Below are 12,346 nucleotides of genomic sequence, written 5' to 3'. Positions count from 1 at the left end.
ATCTAGTTTTTAAAACATGATATTTTATGAGTAAAGAGGGTAGTGTTAGAAATTAAGCCACGTAACCTCATTTATCATTTTTTGTTGTTGTAAAGAATCTATAAAAAGAAAGTCATAGCACATTATTATTAGTTTTTAAAGATACTAGTCACAAACCACATATAGTGTGCGTGTGTGCTCACAAAATAACCACGTAAGCAAACCACGCGTACATAACTTTCTTATAACTATAATTTATAACAAAACTATTAACAATAGTTCATTAGTTTATTACAGTTTTGCCTTTTGGTCTTTTTACGGGTTCTTCATTTATATTTAATTTAGTAACACCCAAATCATAACTGAACAGGTTTTTGTAGTTATTAATTTATCTTCTTTGGATCTATCTACCATAATAACTTTTTAAAAAATAAAAACATGACGGATATGATTTGTGAGAATTAAACCGAATAATAATTAGCATGCGTCAAGTTGAAGAAGATATTAGCCAAGAAGAATGTAAAATATAACATTCTCCACACCATAATCTACTTTGTGTTAGGCGGGTTCATGATATTACGAATTTAAATATTTAAGATATTCAAAGTATATAAAATAAATAAGCTAATCTTCTAATCTAGAAAGAGAATAAATGGCAAAGAAAATATATATGTGTGTTGAAAGTAGAATGGTCAAAGAATGATGGGCATGTTGTCGATAGGGGCGGGCCTGTTGACCCTCAAAAGTTCGGTGTTGATTTGGCCCGTATGGAAATTCAAACCTTTATCGTTACTTTTGGTAACTCTAGAAATTTGGTCGGTTTAGATCTTTCACTTTAATAATATGGTTGGTTTAGTTAATGGAACGTTTTGATTTAAAACATAATTTGTTAGAGATGAAAGGTTTTTATCTATTTCATAATAAAGTCGATAGGGATGTTTGATCTTTCAGAGGTAGTAATTGATATGGTTGTTATTTTAACTAAATAATTATAACCTAATTAATGTTTTTTTTTAATCTTTGCATATTTTGTTCAAAATGTTAATACAGGGGTTGATAGGTTATTTTAATACAGTTACGATCAAAAATAGGTTAAGTAACTATCCAAATACATGTACATTTTGGCACAGGTTGGATTGACCTATAATGGTTTTTATCCAACACTTAATAAAACTTTTTATGCATTTAGCGTAATTTATGTCCACATAAGTTAAAGGATATAATATCGATTTCACATAGATACATCGGTTTAGTTTGGACAACCGAGAAGTACAAAAGGTGAATTGAATTATGGGACTCGAAGATAAAGCTTATAGTTAAAATTAAATGGTTGGTTTATGTATTCAGTGTTATGTGCCGATTTGAATTAATAATAAAAGAGTTGAAGTATATTATTTAATATTCGCATGTTTTGATGTATTTTTGGTTAAACCCAATTTGTTATTCGGATAGAAATCATATCATTAATTTATATACTTTTTTACCTTTTTGTTGGGTCAATAAAATTAATAAGAAAAGGCTGGAATCTTCTCAACCTCCTCAAAAATAGCTAAGTATGGAACTTGCAAGTTATAGTACCAGGGTATACTTTGCTTGCTCCAATAACCCTTAGTGAAGATTGAAGACATCAAGAAAAATAAGTTAAACAGAAGACAGTTTCACGTTATAGTTTGTTTTGCAATTACCATTAACAAAAGGAAAAGCCAGTCTTTCACAAGATTGAGATATACTTGAGAGACCCGATTTTTACACATAATCAACTGTATGTAGCTTGATCAAGAGTGAAGAGTAAATACGATGTTAAAATGTTTATTTTAGACAACAAGGTATAGCTACAAACAAAACAACAAATATGTTTTATAAGAAAACTTTTAATATTTTATGAACTTTATGTTTTTAAGTTTTCAATTATGTTTGTAAACATCGTACTATAAAACTTACTTTTTCGAAAATTTATGTTATTAATAGTTTTGTTTCCATGTGAGTATGAATTGCAATTATAAATTATATTGCCATCTCAAAAAACATATTCAAAAATATGTTTTCCTTTCAAATTGTATAAGTGTTCATTATATAAGTAAAGAAAGTTAGAAACTGTTTCGTACGACTGACTGTAAGGTTGTGCCGGTCTCCTTATCGACGCGTGAGTATGTTTAAATAGGGTTGTATAGGACAATGTCATGTTGGTAGCTCCCACAAATTGATATTTATACAAGATCTTATCGGTAAGATATTTACGAAGCTTTCTGATATTTATGTCATGACTTATGAGTCATCATACATTTTCAACTTGAATAGCAGATACTAAAAAGTAAAAACCAACATAACAGTAAAAAAATAAAAACAAAACAAGATCAAATGCTTGATGCTTCATAAATTCCTAAATTTTTTGATTTTTTTTACAATTATGATTACATTTCCCTGGCTAGTCGAAATGACGGATGTCAGAATATGAACAAGGCTAAATACAACGACAACTGCGACCTTGCTCTATACAGAAAATTACGACAAACTAAACACAACACAGACAAGCACTAGTCCGGTTTCTCAACACTGGATTTGATTATATAAGACTGAAAGCTAAATCTAGACCAGAGAAATCTTTAAAGAAACCGATCACATTTAACGTGGTTGCTGGATGCGTTGTGCACGGACCTTTGGGCTAACTGGTTTAGCTGGCTTCTCAAAATACCTAGCCGTCTCCACAGGAGACTTTAGCCCCCTATCCCTCGGTTTCAGATCCAATTCCAAACCTGATCATGTACAACTTTGTCAAACTAGTGTAGGCTAAAGCTTGTTTCATTTAATTTACAAGAGCCTGAGCTAAAGCACGGCTCATTTTGAGTTCTATTTTAAAGCTTGAGCGAAGCCAACGAGTTCTATTTTTATAAAGTTCGGCTAGTCAAATTTATTACTATATAAAGTAATTTAATTTTTAATATATAACATTTATATAATTAGTTAGCTTTTATCCTAATTTCATATATTATAATTATTATAAAAACATATTATTACTATATGAAATAAATCATATAGATAGTAGCTTGAGCTCGATAAATAAAGCCCGGGTTTGAGTTTGGTTATTAAACAACTTTATTTTTAGACCCGTTTATGTTCGGCTCTATCCGAGCTTTTAACAAGCTGATATCGAGTAGCTCACAAGAGACTTGGCTCTTTTACAGCGAGATCGAAAAGCAAAGCGCTGGTTCAAGCTCGGTTACTAAACAAGTTTTACTTTTAGGCCCGTCTAAGCTCGCCTTTATCCAAGCTTTTAACGAGCCGACCTTAAGCAGCTCACATGCGACGCGGCTCGTTTACAACGAGCACGATACGTAAAATCCATGTCCGAGCTCATTTATTAAACAAATTTGGTTTTAGGCCTGTCGGCTTGATCCGAGCTTTTAACAACTGATTTTAAGAGTTAATTATTGAACATACCATTGATGGGGATTTGCTTGAAAGAAGTGTTTCCTTTCCATTTCAGATGAAATCAGGAACTGTTCATATTCGGATTCCATGGTTAAAGTGTCTTCATCAGCATAAATGGAATCAGGCAGGATGTCAACAATATCCGTCAAGTCGAAATCATCCTGTGTGTTTCCAAAGAAACCATCTTCACCTTGTTGCTGACTAAGCCAATAGTCATGAAACCAGGTGGAGGTTGTTACCAGGTCCCACCATTCTAGGGAGAAATCCTCTACTTGTCGGACCGCAGCAGGGACGAACAGGGGAGCGTTGGGATTGAGCGTGGATCGTTCGACTGAAACCATTGTCATCTTCTAGTGTGCAGTTGTTTGAATGTACCTGATAATGAACAAGTTAAACAATCATTCTAGCAAATTTTGTGCAGGTGATTATGATGTTACAAAATTTAAGGGTGTAAACGAGCCAAGCCTATTTAAGCTCAAGCTCGGCTCATTTAGAACTGTGATTCTAAAGCTCGAGCTCGTGAGTAGTTTGTCAAGGTCGAGCTCAACTCAGGCTTGGCTTGTTTTATCATTAATCAAATATTTAATCAATTATTATACATACATATATTTCTATAATTATTAATAACAATTATCATACAAGTCATCAAATAAAAATTATATAATAAAAAGCTTGTCTAGGCTTGTGGGAAAGCTCAAGCTCAATACGTGAAGCTCGCGCCGATCTTAAGTAGCTCACGAGCGACCAGCTCATTTACACCCCTAATTTTATTCAGAGCTTTTATGATAGCAGTTAATCAAATCTGTTAGTGATCACACGTAATAGCAATATATCTATCATTATTATTAACATAACAAGTAATAACAAAGTAAAATCAGCCTCTAAGAGAATCAGAAGCAAGTAACGATTAACGATAGCGAATTATAGAACAAATTCACGGTTTTAGTGATTAAAAGTATAATTCAAACCTAAAAGTCATATTAACTCAGTGATCGGTTACGAAATTTAACAAGCTAAATTACAATTTATAGATCTCATCACAAGACACAACATAAAGCTCAAAATCAAGAAAAGTTTCTGACTTGTGATTAGATCTATTAGTTTTCAGTTCGAATTTTAATTGAAATCTTATTGACGACTCGGATGATCATCCGTGATCTGTAAATTCGCTTTTAGATTTCTTTTTATATACGGAGTTCATCTCACTTTACCGACAGAAATTCATTTGTAATCTAATTGACTCTGATGATCATTGACGTTTGCGTTTATATCCCTCAAAGTCACACTCGATTTCGAGCTTTATATAACAACTTTAAATTGACTAGTGATGAGATCTATACAGATCTAATCACAAGTCCCAACTCAAAGCTATCACATAAAACACAACATCAAGCAGACTTTCAAGTAATACAAATACAAACATTGATAATCATCGGAGTCAATAATCACAGCTAAATTCCGAACAGTAAAGTCAGATGAAATCCGTGGTTAGTGAAATCATCACAAATTTTACAAGCTAAACTACGAATTACAGATCAAATAGATATCATTATGTAAACTTAAATCATAAAACTTACTATAACATAACAAAATATAAGATCAGATCTACACGTATATACCTCAAATCAAACAAATAAGTATCACGGTTATATCAAAATAAGATCTAAATAAGTTAAGAATAATTGTGAGGAAATTATACCTTTGATCGATAGAGTTGAAAATATCTAAAAAGTGGAAATGAGGTTCGGAGCTTTTGGCTCGGGGTAATCAGATAAGGTATTTGGGTATCACAATAACGCCTATTTATAGGTCAAAAACTCAGAGTTAGTCCAGTCCATCTTCCGAACCTCAGGTTCGTAAGTCATCACCGAAGCAACCTTTTGAATGAGGACGGTGTAATGGGAAAATCACACTAAACTTGAAAACTCATTAAAAATCACTTTTTAATAATTAATACTAGTTTTTTCAAAAAGAAAAATATAAATAAAAATAAGGAAGTAACGCAGATTTCTTATAAAGGCAAACAAATCAAGCTTCGAATCGAGAAAAACTTCAAAACAAGCTAAGCTTTTTCAATCTCTGGTCTTAAATAAAACTCGTTTAGTTATAATGTTTTGTATGAGAAGTTTGTTTAGGCTCGTTGAGCCTTAATGAATATTGAGCCATTTATTAATTTTCTTTTATCTTTCAATTTTTTGTGTATTAATTTTCACATTGCACAGCTGAAATCCATCTAAGCTTCACCTAGTTTAAGCTACTGCTTGAGTCGAGCTTAGACTTATTTAAGGTTTGAGCTTTATAAAATAGCTTAAAACAACTAGAGCTAGGCTCTGGTAAATATAACGATCTAAGCTCGAGCCTAGTCGGGCTCGCCTCCATTAAACCCCTAATTGTCGAAGTAAATATATGTATCTTGCGAATTTTAGATATATGTATCTCAAACGAAATAGGGAAAAGTTAACGTAAAAAATAAATTAATGTGCTATCTGTGAAAATCAAGTAGTGTAATTATGTAATTATATCATAGTATACACTAAAATTACACCATGTTATATACATAATTACAATATTTGGATCTCACAATTAACACGTTAATTTAATTTGTATTTGATTAAAAATATTATGGAGTAAAAGCAGGGTCGGCCTAAGGGTGTGACAGGGTAGACGGCCCGAGGTCCGACACCCGTTAGACCCAAAATTATATGTATTTTGATGAAAAAAAAATATGTATAATCAATGTTTCAACTCAATTATATAACCACTAGCTTGGTCTATTGGCAAAAAGATATGACATCTAACCAAAAAGTTGTGGATTCTAGTCTTATTTGAGACATTTTTAAGTTTATTTTTATATAAAATTTTTTTAAACAACTCAAATCATAACCAAGTAAGTTTACTTAAAAAAAATTGTTAAAACTTAACAAAATGTTCATTTTATTTGAGACCAAAATTTTTTCCCATCTTTAGCCAAAAAATAAAATTTCGTTTTTTCGAAGACGGCCTTGAGTAAAAGTTAAAAATATTAATACTTTTCAGTTACTTTGATGGTGGTCGCTCCCTGTTGACTGTTGAGTCAGTTCATACTCCGAACCTGAGGTTTGTAACCGAGCCAACCCATTGATTGCATTCAAACCGATGAACAGCCGACGCGCTTTACCCACAGGTGTTAATTTCCGAGTGGAGGAAAGTGATGGGAAGGTGCGTGGGACCCACGTGTGCGTTGGTGGATTATTACGTGCAGATTGACGGTTGAGATTAAACTTTGAGTTTAATCCAATGGTTGGTTGTTTGGGTTGGTATTATTGTACGGGCCAAGAGTTAGAAAGACGACAAACCTTGATTATTATGTGGGCACACCACATTAGGGGCACTTTTTTCAATTAATTTATATTTTGAAGTGACAAAATATCTTATTATAAAATTGCCGTTTAAAAAAAAAGGTGACAAAATGATTTGTAATTTAATATTATTATATGTTATCTGAAATATCTGTTTAGAGGAATTTTTCTAGAAAGTTAAGATTCATGTGACATAAATCATAAATGTATTTGCCATTTTGGTTTTCATTCTCTCATTAGAGCATGTTATTGTGTATGACTATTTGATTAATTGTATTCTTATAAAAGGCATACATTTGCATGCTAATGTTTATGTTTAATAAGATCATCATTAGTTGTTCACTTGTTACATTATCACTTGTCAAATACTTAAACATAATGCTATTGACTATATGGTTCAATGACATGAGGGTGATAGTTAATTTTTAAATATTAAATTCTCAAGTTTGAAATCGAAATTAAGTAGATTTTTCCTCTTTGATGGTGATCATGAGTGAGATCATGTCTCAGAAAAACCCACTCGAGCATTGAGGTAGTTTCACTTGATGTTAAAAAAAATACTTAAACATGATGATAATCAAATAAGTAGAATTGCAAGTTTGCAACTTGTATATCTGGATGTATGATATAGATATTCAAGGGGCTAAGGCCCACAATTGAGGTGTGATTGACTTTATCTGTCATCACTAATAGTGGGCTGGAATTATGGCCGAAGGCCCACAATACTATTGAGCAGAAGGTTTTAAAGAACAAAAAGATTTATAAAAACCTTCTATGGTCGTTGCCGTGATGTTTGAGAGCTCACTTCTTTCTCATCATTCAAGTGCATGCTTGTTGACTCTAGTAGTCTAGTGATACAAGTGATAGCCATGTACGCCATCCTGCATACTTTGATATATAATAGGCGTGGACCATGATCGTGGACATTAATTGCGTTCTCATCATAAACAATGCAAAATATACATTATGATATTGGATAGATTCTGTATATACATGTAGTTATATAAGTAGTTATAACTTATATGTATACAAACTTATAAAACAATGGATTTCACTAGTAGCTGAAAAGAATGTCATATTACAACAACGATTACTTTATTTCCGATGCGTTGCATGCCAAAGAAATGTTTGGCATCTTTCTAGTCGATCAAATGATCACCTTTCTTAATGCCATGATGGGTACACAGCTACACATAGTGGATTGCTACACTTGATAACACAACATTAGTCATTACTCATTAGTCATTACCATTTACCACTATACTTCGAAAAACATAAATGATAACTATATTTCCATACAACCAATCTTATTATATCATTTTCAAAATCTGTGTTTTATATTTAGGCTCATCATTGAACACAAAACACGTGATCTCAAACACAACTCATGTTTAATTTCATAGGTTATAGACCGGACGTTTAAATGAAAAAGAATGATGATCAACATTCAACACATAATACGGCAAACTACTTGAAATGGCATGTTGGCTAGAAGCCTAGAACCCTTTGTGTAAAACTCATGATCAACACTTGTATCAATTTTCGTATCCTGCTAATTTATAGGTAAACTATATTTTCTTTAGTTTATATTTTTCCTTCTTATTTAACGGATAATTCACAAAAAAATGAAAAAAAAAGGTGTAGATTCTTCATGATGTCAGTACACACGTGTTAGCACAACACATGCAAAACCGCAACATTTTACACGTGTCACCCCATAACAAAAAGTAAAAACCCTACTTATCCAAAACATCAAACCATATATATTAGTAACACACTAACACCATAGTAACTAAACATTAACATCAATAATAATATTATGTGACCATGTCTATGTCTAACATCCCATGGGAAGCACTTGTTCTTGTTGCCAACTATCTTGACCCCAAAACCCTAGCCATTGCCTCATGTGTGTCAAAACCATGGTGTTCCATCATGTCCTTAGACCACCTATGGGTGCCCCTTTGCACCAAACACTTCCCATCACTCACCCACCTCCGTTCGGCCGTCCCGACCCTCGCGTACCACCGTCTCTACAATCTCGGCTTTACGTCCACCAAACGTCGCAAACCGCCACCTCCAACACCTAAAATAACCCTCCAAAACCTTCTTTTTATTATAACACTTAATACTACTAAGTCGGCCCCGGTCACAATAATAAAACCCGGGGCCGAGGTGGCACCGGACTCGAAATCGCTATTTAGGTTCGATTTCGACGTCCGGGAAAGTAACATGTGGTTGAAGTTCGATGTGACGGACGAGACACGGGTGACGTGGAATGTGGTGTTGAATGGTTTTGAAGGGGTTTTTACTATGATGGATTGTAAAGGGAGGGGGAGTTTCTTTTCGAGTAGTGACGGGTGGTTTTCGGCGGAGTTGCCGGTGGCGGGGTGTTGTTGTGGTGGTGGGTCGAGTGGGATGGTGGCGGAGATGCGGTTGGCGATGAGGGAGGCGGTGGGTGGTGATGGGAGGAGGGTGGGGGTGGGGGTGTTGAGTGTTGTGAGTTGGAGATATGTTTGTGTTGATGATGGTCTTAGATACTTGCAACATTTTCTTGAACCTTCACATTGATGGGGTTGTTCATTTTGTTACATGTAATATGTAATGTTTTTTAATGGTTATTTGTAAATAATAATATGTAATGTTTCTTTTTAGCGGTTTCTAGTTGCTTTATGTAATCCCTTTATATCGTGTCTTTAGGTTTGGAAAATAATTTAAAAGAAATAATAACCAAGTGAATAACTAGCAACAAAATGGCCCATGTCCTATAAGACCCAAAAGCTGACTTCACTCCTATAGTCCTATCCTATGAGCCTCTCTGGACTCTGACACAAAATAGCCCACGGAAAATGGATCTTTATAACGACGTTTTGGGATTACTCTTTTAATTAATGGGTTTATTGTGGAATATTTGTAGCTGCAGTTCATATAACCAGAGAGAAATCGTCGTTTTTGAGTGAAAAAGTTCACTCTTGAACTAGGCATATTAGAAGGGTTGGGTCAAGTAAATTAGTGCCACGACTCGAAATTAACCGGGGTGTCTGCACCAACTATTCGGCCTAACGACCCATTCCGTTCATTCTTATCTTTTCACTGTTGAACGGCCCATTAAAGAACATTGGCTGCCGTTTCAGTCATTCAACCTCTACAGGGTATAAGACCATAGTCTCATTCCCATACGTCATGCATGGTTTAACTAGCAAGACTCGTCAAAACGTCCCGGTCATGTCATGGAGTGATTTTTTAACTAGCAAACCCTTTAAATTGAAGGATTTTTTTTAAAAAAAAACCTTTAACAAGGGTGGTGTTAACAAGATCTTTAACTTGTGACATGAAGTGATTTTTAACTAGCAAACCCTTACAAGGGTGGTGTTTACAAGATCTTTAACTTGCAACCGTTAAGAGAGGGTATATAGTATATATCCTAAAAAAAGGAAAGAAAAAGATATACTAAAAAATGTGATTAATTGTGAGTGGATGGAACTCTAGCGCTCTATTATTTTTCATGGTCTTTCACAGCATGGTTGAACGCAGCGTCATTGGTAATGTCGCCTGATACGGTGGCGTTAGGGCATAACCAATGTCGCCTGATACGGTGGCGTGCCCTAACCAGTGTCGCCTGATACAGTGGCGTTAGGGCATAACAATTAGCCTAAGGAGTGTTGCCAGTTTATTCGCCAAAGTTTGTTAATTAAGAATGAGAACAATAAGCTTAAGAAGTGTTGCCAGTCCATTCGTCAAAGTTTGTTAATTAAGAATGGGAGATATAAACTAAGACAATTGAAAAGACAACCTATAGAAAAGTGTTTCTTCATGGTTATAGCAATAACCAACCGACAGTAATAGTAGTCAAGATGTTGTGATGGAAATTATGGCTAAGCTAAAGCACCTATATTGGTAAAGAAACAACATTGATTGGCGACCAAATTATAAGTGACAACCATAATGGTCATATCCAATTTCGACGAAAACTATAGCAAAAGAACCAACTTTAGAAACAATGTTGGTCGGCTGAATCCGAACCAGAAAAAGTATAAAACAAACTGGACAGGTTTAAAGATTATAAAGAAAACATCATACATAACTTCTCAAAAAAGAACATTGACCCACTAGATTTGGTTGTGACAAAAATTATAACAGAAGCACAAGCTATAAAAGGATAGAATAGTTAACATAACACACAGACAACTGTTAGTATGATGCAAACACACCTAACTATTAGAACGTATAATACATATATGTAGCCACATACTACAGAAAAATGAATAAAGAATGGTATAACCCCTAGCTCCATACAGTAAATCACCACACATCAAAACCAAACCATATATATCTCAAATATTTCTTAAACATCCCTACACGATCTGAATATATTTCTTACACCGGTCGTCTTGCTTTGATTTAAACGGTTGAAATGAGTGGATAGCTAGGAACACTAAGGTACACAAAGGATTCGTAATAGAGATTATGTAGAAGGGAAGAACTTGTATCAGTATCTCAATTTCAATTCAAACATGGGTTTGATTCACACTCCATTTGAATTACAACTCTATTGTACCGCAATTGGTGCATTGATCTTTGCACTACTTTAATTCCGGTTTCAAAAATAGATAGTTTTGTATCTCGGATTCATTGATATTCCTGGTATAGTAGATGCTATCACACATACAATCATACTCAATTCGATGGAATTGTTTGATCTTAAAGGGGATCTTCTATAATTTCGCTCTAGCATGACCACTTGATGAAATGTGGAGGGAAGTGGCGGAAATGGCCTATACTACTATGATCACCTACTCCCTCCATATAAATCTCAAACCGGCCAACGTGCTTCAGTTTACACCCGCATATAACAACATTTTACTCACCAACAAACCATATACAAATAGATAAAGACACAAACAACAAATCAAGAAACCGGTTTCTTTACACTCCATCTATGTGTCTGTGAACTCGGCTTCACCGGTCCACAATAATAACCCGACTTCCTCCTATTCTCATTATCCCGACCCCCATCACCATCCTTTCGAAACCTCGACATGTACCTACCACTCCCTTCTTTATTCTCTTTTTTCACATCACCGTAAAAGCAATTATTATCATCGTACATGTTCCAACCCTGATAATCGTTATTTTCATTCCGCACCCCCCAATTATCATTATTATCAAAACCACCCCCTTCAACTTTCTTTTTGTCGTCATCACTATCACCCCATCCATAAGGCGAGAAGTTTTGATAATTAGGGGGGAAACTCGACCCGAATATCACTACATGTTCATCTTTGGAATTGGAATCGGGAACAACGCAATCAGAATCCAAATCGAGTATTAGATTCTGATCCACTTCGGAATCCCAATCTACATTATCGATGTAAATATCGGCGTCTTGTAACCTGTTGTCACTCTGGAGATTATACATATTTGCATAGAAGTTGTGTTTCGCCTTTTCAAAGGCTTCTTTCCCTGCGGAATCGTTCCATTTTATTATGTTGTCGTATAAATGGATGGTTTTTTTCGTCTCCAATAATTTCTTCCATGATATTGACCCGACTGAAGAACAAAACTTTTTCTCCCACGAAGGGACGGTTTGATGCCAATTT

At 34.4% G+C, this 12,346-nt stretch overlaps 1 protein-coding gene and 1 pseudogene across 2 annotated transcripts; one reads left to right on the top strand and one right to left on the bottom strand.

Moving 5' to 3' along the window:
• Positions 1–2,328: 2,328 nt before the first annotated feature.
• LOC143542818 (protein EARLY RESPONSIVE TO DEHYDRATION 15-like) lies at positions 2,329–5,200 on the bottom strand (annotated as a pseudogene). The gene is made up of 3 exons (XR_013136960.1): positions 5,108–5,200; positions 3,418–3,783; positions 2,329–2,732 (listed from the first exon to the last, which is right to left on the bottom strand). The product of XR_013136960.1 is annotated as a protein EARLY RESPONSIVE TO DEHYDRATION 15-like (transcript).
• A 3,134-nt stretch (positions 5,201–8,334) lies between these two features.
• LOC143542791 (putative F-box protein At5g04010) lies at positions 8,335–9,317 on the top strand. Its single transcript, XM_077035295.1, has one exon. The coding sequence runs from the start codon at positions 8,574–8,576 to the stop codon at positions 9,315–9,317; it is 744 nt and encodes a 247-aa protein (XP_076891410.1). The 5' UTR covers positions 8,335–8,573.
• The last annotated feature ends 3,029 nt before the right edge of the window (positions 9,318–12,346 follow it).

Source organism: Bidens hawaiensis, unplaced genomic scaffold, assembly GCF_021521415.1.
Source record: "Bidens hawaiensis isolate Kalapana, Puna unplaced genomic scaffold, B.hawaiensis_p1.1 tig00012997_1, whole genome shotgun sequence".
NCBI lineage: Eukaryota > Viridiplantae > Streptophyta > Magnoliopsida > Asterales > Asteraceae > Bidens > Bidens hawaiensis.
The sequence above is the reverse complement of the archived record's forward strand: the minus strand, read 5'-3'. Positions and strand labels throughout refer to the sequence as shown.